This window comes from Montipora foliosa, chromosome 11 (assembly GCF_036669935.1).
Source record: "Montipora foliosa isolate CH-2021 chromosome 11, ASM3666993v2, whole genome shotgun sequence".
Taxonomy (NCBI): domain Eukaryota; kingdom Metazoa; phylum Cnidaria; class Anthozoa; order Scleractinia; family Acroporidae; genus Montipora; species Montipora foliosa.
The window spans coordinates 14,817,351-14,824,850 of NC_090879.1; the positions used below are offsets into that span (position 1 = coordinate 14,817,351).

General features: G+C 40.4%; 2 protein-coding genes and 1 pseudogene across 2 annotated transcripts in view; all 3 read right to left on the reverse strand.

Annotated features, from left to right (window-relative positions):
* LOC137976169 (tetratricopeptide repeat protein 28-like) overlaps window positions 1-3,470 on the reverse strand; it is a 4,585-nt gene extending 1,115 nt beyond the window's left edge. The window contains exons 1-2 of the mRNA XM_068823463.1: window positions 917-3,470; window positions 1-197 (exon numbers count right to left, since the gene is read on the reverse strand). The exon at window positions 1-197 is cut by the window's left edge and continues 1,115 nt beyond it. Of these exons, the coding sequence (XP_068679564.1) occupies window position 197; window positions 917-1,902 (987 nt within the window). The 5' untranslated portion in view covers window positions 1,903-3,470 and the 3' untranslated portion in view covers window positions 1-196. The remainder of the gene's footprint in view (window positions 198-916) is intronic.
* LOC137976731 (G-protein-signaling modulator 2-like) lies at window positions 2,031-3,455 on the reverse strand. The gene is made up of 5 exons (XM_068824079.1): window positions 3,411-3,455; window positions 3,225-3,369; window positions 2,745-3,128; window positions 2,233-2,564; window positions 2,031-2,039 (listed from the first exon to the last, which is right to left on the reverse strand). Exons 1-5 carry the CDS (start codon window positions 3,453-3,455, stop codon window positions 2,031-2,033), a joined length of 915 nt encoding a protein of 304 aa, XP_068680180.1.
* Window positions 3,363-5,723, reverse strand: LOC137976172 (G-protein-signaling modulator 2 pseudogene; annotated as a pseudogene).
* Window positions 5,724-7,500: the final 1,777 nt, after the last annotated feature.

Genomic DNA, 7,500 nt, shown 5'->3' on the forward strand with positions numbered 1-7,500 from the left:
ACTTTCTGTCATAATTTCACTCAAAATAATCTGTCTGTTGGTTTAGTTAACGCAGTAAACTTCTACTAAACCTTTGGAGCTTGTTCTACTGGTAAAACCATGATTGTTAACCCGTTCTACTTTTGTTTTTGCAAGTTCGGCAATCACTAAAGTGTCTGGCTCTGCTAGGTTGTCTTCTAGCATCTTTGACATCGATTCTGGAAAAAGAAAAAAATAGATAAAACAGCTCTCAATATAGCTGGTTCTTTTGAGCATACACAATGCGCCGATGCGAATGGCTACCTGCAGGACGATGCTGTCTTCGAATTTCTTACAAAAGATGACGTTTAGAGATCTATGGGAGATTCATAGAACGGAAACACCAAAAGAGACATCACGAGGTGATAAAAGACCCATCTTCAGAAAAGGCTGAACGAAAACAGTTTTTCCACCAATGTGAAGTGTATCCTTTAAATATGCTACTGTGCATGCCTGATAAGCATGTGGAAATTACATTTATGACAAAAGCGTGTTAGAGGAAACTTTGAATTGTTTAGACTACGAAGCTACAATAATAGACAAATCCGTTGGGAAGGCTAGCAATGTTGACGTCTTCATTCCGTCTCTCCCCTCCCCCCTCATTTAATGTTGTGCAAAGCTGAATGGTTTTAGTGGGAAATTGTTGAGTTACGTTCCAACATTGAATAGAGGGGAGGGGTCTATATAAGAAAAGGTGAAACTATTTCTTTTGCGCTTTAACAGAAGCGGGTTGAAGTACATACAGCTATGGTGCGGTTCATTTACATAACCTTCCCAACTACTTTTTTCTATTGTAGCATCTCGATATCATGCCATCTTAGGCCTATTTGATTCCTATCGTCAATTTTCCAGTTTGAAAGTATTCTTTGTTTCTGAGTTAAACTCGAGCTTCACTTACCATTTTTTTGGAAATTCCAGCGTGACATCATCGCCAACCAGCACAAATGGCGCCCAGTGCTTTATAGAGCAATACTGCTTTGACTCTCGGAAAGATTTCATTGCTTGTTGAAGAGCTGCACTTGCGCTTTTTCCATCTACCAGGTGCTGGTAGAAGTTCCTCATGAAAAGCAACGTTACCTCGTCATCAATTGCCCAGAGTGACACCAAAACAGACCGAGCTCCAGCACACAGGAAAGCCCTTGCAATTCCCACCACTCCCTCAGACTTCACTTCTCCCCGGCCACTGTGACAACAGCTCAGCACAACTAGCCTTGCTCGAAGAGAAATTGTCTGAACATCCGACATTTTCAAAATGAAGTCTTCCCCTCTGGGGATTTGCGATTTCCGTTCGGCATTTGGGGCTAAAGCAATTTCTCCCGTTTTTTGGCATCCATGTGCTGCAATGTGAACTAAAGCAACTGATTTCATACTTTTCAGCACCTCAGCTTTCGTGGCACTTTTTCCAGTCAGCGGTGTTGTCTGCAGAAGTTGTCCAATCATCTCTACTTCTTGTTTTGCGCACGGAAGCTGTTCCAAAATGGGTTCCCCTTTCTTGTTAGTAACTTCCTTCAACCACGGATCTCCTACAAGCAGTGCTCCAGTCTTACTATGGAAGTCTTCAGGTGCACCAACGATCACATTAAAAGCAGTCAACGAGGGAACGGTGCGGATCCTGATAGATTCACTCAACGCAGAATATGGAGCCAAGCAAAATGGTCCATCGGGAACAACGATTAATTCATTTCCTTGGAGCAAGTCTGCAATTGGCCCGAGTAAGACATCATACAACGGTTGTAAAGAGTCAACGGGGGATGAAGATGGTAGAACTGCTTTCTCACTAATACATCTTTTGCTCCAAGACAGGTCATTGCGTAGTGGATCCAAAGAACGATTCTCGCATCTGACACCATCCCCTACGCCGATCCCTTTCAAAATAGTTTCCATCAACAAATCAGCACTTCCATTTGCGATTTCGTTTTGTCGAAAGCTGATCTTGCTGTCTTTTCTTAGCACCCAAAACGTGATCTTGTTCTCGTCAAGTGCCACAAAAACGGTTTGTGAAGGTAAACGCTCTAATGCAGCTATAAGAGTTTGATTCGGAGCAAGTACAAAAAATGACTGAGAGTCAATGCCGTATTGATCTTGCAAAATATCGCTCAAAGCCTGTGCTCGACCTTTTTCAGCAGCATACAAAGCTTCTTCAATCTCTCCATTCTTCAAAAGTGTCCTCCACAGAGCAGTGTATGCCACGCGATAACAATCACGAAAACTTACTTTTGATTCATCTTCTGACTTCAGATTATGCCTTGTTTCATCAAAATGTTTTATACTTGAACGATAACAACTGAGTGCATTACTCAAGGAACCCAACAATTCATGATCATGACCTTGCGAATACCACGCGATTCCCTCTCGTAGAAAGTCTCCAATTTCCTTGAAAATACTAAGACCGTGTTCATGGTACTCCAAGGCTTCCTTAAAATAACCTAGCTTGCAGTAGGCATTTCCCAGATTTACATACGCTGATCCCTCCCCATTCCTATCACCTACTTCTTTAGCAATACTAAGAATTTTTTCACAGTACTCAATGGCTTGTTTAAAATTACCTAGCCTCAGATAGGCATTTCCCAGATTTCCATAGGCTGTTCCCTCCCCAGCCCTATTACCTACTTCTTTAGCAATACTAAGATCTTTTTTGTAGTACTCAATGGCTTGTTTAAAATTACCTAGACTAAGATAGGCATTTCCCAGATTTCCATAGGCTGATCCCTCGTCAGCCCTATTACCTACTTCTTTAGCAATACTAAGATGCTTTTCGCAGTACTCAATGGCTTGTTTAACATTACCTAGACTCAGATAGGCATTTCCCAGATTTCCATAGGCTGATCCCTCCCCATTCCTATTACCTACTTCTTTAGCAATACTAAGATGCTTTTCGTAGTACTCAATGGCTTGTTTAAAATTGCCTAGACAAAGATAGGCATTTCCCAGATTTCCATAGGTTGATCCCTCCCCAGCCCTATTACCTACTTCTTTAGCAATACTAAGATCTTTTTCGTGGTACTCAATGGCTTGTTTAAAATTACCTAGACTGCGATAGGCACTTCCCAGATTTCCATAGGCTGATCCCTCCCCATCCCTATTACCTACTTCTTTAGCAATACTAAGATCTTTTTTGTAGTACTCAATGGCTTGTTTAAAATTACCTAGACTAAGATAGGCATTTCCCAAATTTCCAAAGGCTGATCCCTCCCCAGCCCTATTACCTACTTCTTTAGCAATACTAAGATGCTTTTCGTAGTACTCAATGGCTTGTTTAAAATTGCCTAGACGAAGATAGGCATTTCCCAGATTTCCATAGGCTGATCCCTCCCCAGCCCTATTACCTACTTCTTTAGCAATACTAAGATGCTTTTCGTGGTACTCAATGGCTTGTTTAAAATTACCTAGACTGCGATATGCATTTCCCAGATTTCCATAGGTTGATCCCTCCCCATCCCTATTACCTACTTCTTTAGCAATACTAAGATCTTTTTTGTAGTACTCAATGGCTTGTTAAAAATTACCTAGACTAAGATAGGCATTTCCCAGATTTCCATAGGCTGATCCCTCCCCAGCCCTATTACCTACTTCTTTAGCAATACTAAGATGCTTTTCGTAGTACTCAATGGCTTGTTTAAAATTGCCTAGACTAAGATAGGCATTTCCCAGATTTCCATAGGCTGATCCCTCCCCATCCCTATCACCTACTTCTTTAGCAATACTAAGATGCTTTTCGTAGTACTCAATGGCTTGTTTAAAATCACCTAGAATGCGATAGGCAATTCCCAGATTTCCATAGGCTGATCCCTCCTCCGCCCTGCATCCTATTTCTATGAAAATATGTAATGCTTGTGCATAAGTTATTATGGCCTGTTGATAATCAGGTAGGTTGAGGTAAGCACCGCCGAGGTGAAAATGAGCCGTTCCCTCACGATATCTGTCTCCTACACTTATCGCAATGGCAAGCTCTAGCATTCGCTGCCATACAGCCTCTATCTTCCTTTCTACCATTCTTCAATAACTAAATGACAATTAAAACTTTTTCCATGAGATGATCCAGTGTCAAATCGATCTCAAATGAAGCTGGAAGGAAAGAAAGATAAAGACGCTTGATGTTTAGTCTGCTTTTTAGCTTCGAAACGAAAACGTTTTTCCCACCCTATTTCCTCCCAGGGTGATTAGTTAAGGGGTGGTATCAACGGGTTAACACGGGGGATTTGCCTTCACCTTTGCAGGAAATCAATTTCACAAGTCAAACACTGAGCAAAACAGTTGTGCTTCACTTGCTTAATCGTGAAACAAATAAAATAAAATAACTCATATCGAGTTCGGCAGTTGCAAACTTAAGCAAATATCGATCAACGCTTTACTTCTCCACTTATAAAAAACTATGACCAAAAAATCGGTTCTATTTTTTTGGATTTCAAAACTATGTTAACTAAACACTAAGCGACCCAAGTTTTAAGCCTTGATTTCAAAAAGACACCTGTTTATTTTAACTAGAATTTTCCTTTTTAATGGTCCGCCATTACTAACTTTGAAATATTTGAGAGAGCTGGATCGAGGAGAAAATAACGACAAAGATTCATGAGATAAATAATGCAAGTTAAAGAATGCAATGGATGTGTACGAGGCTTTAGTTAATTAATATGCAGCACGGGAGTTTCGGGCTTCCAGACTTTTAAACTAGTGTTTTGCATATAAAATGGCCTGCGCTTTAAGCTGGTGAGTAAATGACGTCACTTTCCCTAGATCCAACCGTGTGAGGTCCCATCGGTTAGTTTTGAACGTGAGTATTGGCGGACCGTGAAATCCAAAATTTACACTCAAAGTAAACAGCCTTTGGATAAATATCCAAGCTAAAAATTTTGCCAGTGAGGTGTGAAGCAAACACACTGAAAATCTGAAGAAAAACAGAAATGATTTTTTGATTATAGTGGCACTTTAACTGCAGCGCGCCTGAAACTTTTGTTCAATTCAAACAAGCGTAACGGTTGTTTTGTAAAGCCTGCAGGCCTAGGATATTGTTTTTCGTCCTGAATTTTAATCAGCCGTTGGTGAACCGGTACAGTCAAGCACACAGCGCTAGTTTCAATACTCTTGAAGTATTAAAGTATTTATAATCATTAGGATGAACTTGAAAATTACTGACCTTTTTTCCTCAGTGAGTCACTCAGAAAGACACAGCATAGTAATTAGAGCGCGACCAAAGAACGAAATCTGCAGTCTGATTTAAAAAGAAAGGGAAAAAAAGCAAAAAAGAAACACGAATAACAAAATGGAACTACTTTTTTTCTTGGAATGGTCCGCACCTCACAAATTACTTTCTTTGCCTCACTGTACTAGAAACATACATTTCGTTTCCGTTCCTTTGTCACAGTGTGAAACTAATATAAAACATTTAGCATTAATTAAACTTTAAAAAAAGAAACTATAACAAGCTGTAATGGTGTCAAAGCAAAACACACGCAATTTTTTTTTTTAAATCGAGTTCTAAGATATAGTGATGGAGAGACAAGAATTATTTTTGATAAGCTTAGCAAACAGAAGAGCATTTCTTGAGCCAACCTAATCTCTATTAACAATCTGACCATAGAATTGATTTCTCATATGGGGCACTTAACTTACCTTTTGCAAATAATTTAAAAGACTGCGTTTAAACAATACAGAGATTACAGCAAAACAAGAAAACAGCAGTCTGGGAGAGTCGTGTTTACTTGGCGAAGGCACAGAAAGTGATTTGTTCAGTTGCAGTTTTGAATATATAGCGGAAATCATTCTATTATCAGCTCTGTGACATCACGTTGTTTTGACTCCAGCATTATCACAAATAAACGGAAAATGAAATTACGCCCAGTAAAGATAAAAGAAAAAAAGTCTCCGGCTTTAAGGGTACCCGACGATTTAGATAATTATGAGCCTTACTGCCATTAAATATGCACATCTAACTAAACCAGCACGCTTATTTATTCTGCTCTCAGAGCTTTACGGCAGGGGAAGCATCGAAAACCAAGCACTCGAAAACGAAGAACATAGCACGAAGCACACAAAAGGTCGAAATCGAAATAAGCACCCTAAGTCGAAAACGATGCGGAATCCCAACTCGAAAACGAAGCACCCAATTTTCCATTGGAAGATCGCTTTGGCCATAGGCAAAACCAAATCTGTTATTGTTGATCAGAATAAAAATCAACTTTCTACTAAAGATCGTTTTTCTGCCGTTTCTTACCATATCTTCGATTTTAGGAAGTTGGGTAGGCAGCAGAAAATCACTATGGTCTTTAAATCCTTAAATGGTATAACACCCGAGTATTGAAGCGATGTATTTATCAATCGATCTGACGCTACTAAATATTCACTGAGGGACTCCGTGAACAAACTTGCTGTTCCAATACCATTTTTTTGGAAGACAGTTTTAGCTATGGTGGTGCGGTGCGGTGCTTTGATCTGGTGTCTGATTCATTAGATGTTTTACTTCCTGTGATCACGAAAATGGTAAATGCATCTTTGTCTATTGCACACTTCCCTTCCGAGTGGAAGGAAGCGACCGTAAACCCTTTGCTTAAAAGGGCGCCAAAGACTCTGCTTACAAGAACTTGCGACCACTCAGCAAAATCTATTATTTGTATCCAAGATTACTGAGAGGGCAGTATTTGACCAGTTGTACACCCGCGTTACAGATAATGAACTATTTCCTGTATTTGCAGTCGGCTTATAGGAAATCACACAGTACTGAGACGGCGCTGCTTAAAATAGTTAACGACACCCTTCTTAACGACATCCTGATTGACATGAATCGCCAGCACGTGTCTTTGCTGGTATTGCTTGATTAAGCGCAGCATTTCATACGGTTGACCACGCCATACTCTTGCGGCGCCTAGAAACGTCGTTTGGTGTCACAGGAGATGTTCTCAAATGGTTCGCCTCCTACTTGTCTGGTCGCTCTCAGCGTGTTGCGGTCAATGGAGAACTGTCAGACAGATCTCACCTATCATTCGGTGTTCCTCAAGGGTCATGTAGGACCGCTGCTCTTTTCTGTCTATGCTAGTAAGCTGTTTGAAGTTATTAAAACCAGTCAACCAAAAACCCATGCATATGCAGACGACACTCAGCTTTACCTGTCGTTCAAGCCAGACAGTTCTGAAAACGAGATGGAGGCAAAATGTGATATGGAGCGGTGTATCAGGGCTGTGAGGGCGTGGATGGTCGAAGATAAGTTGAAGCTGAATGAAGACTGAGAAGACTGAGTTCATGATAATTGGAACTCGCCAGCAACTTAGTAAAGTCCGAATTGATAGTCTTTTAGTTAGTGACCATGATGCCTGTACCATCAGTTACTCAACCTAGCAATTTAGGTGTTTGGTTTGACTCTAACCTCCATTTTCACAGCCACATAAACAAGACGTGCCAGTTAGCTTTCCCTTCATTGTACAACATTAGGCGTATCAGAAAATACCTCCCTTTTAAAGCTGCAAAGACGGATCAGTTTTAGTTTTTAGA

What these genes read in the sequence shown, in the direction of transcription:
- LOC137976731 (XM_068824079.1), bottom strand. Translation starts at nt 3,455, where the DNA reads ATGGGGAGGGATCAACCTATGGAAATCTGGGAAATGCATATCGCA. An exon ending in TCTGGGAAATGCATATCGCA is followed by an intron (nt 3,370 to 3,410) that starts GTCTAGGTAATT and finishes TACCACGAAAAG; the next exon opens with CATCTTAGTATTGCTAAAGA. An exon ending in TAGTATTGCTAAAGAAGTAG is followed by an intron (nt 3,129 to 3,224) that starts GTAATAGGGCTG and finishes ACTACAAAAAAG; the next exon opens with ATCTTAGTATTGCTAAAGAA.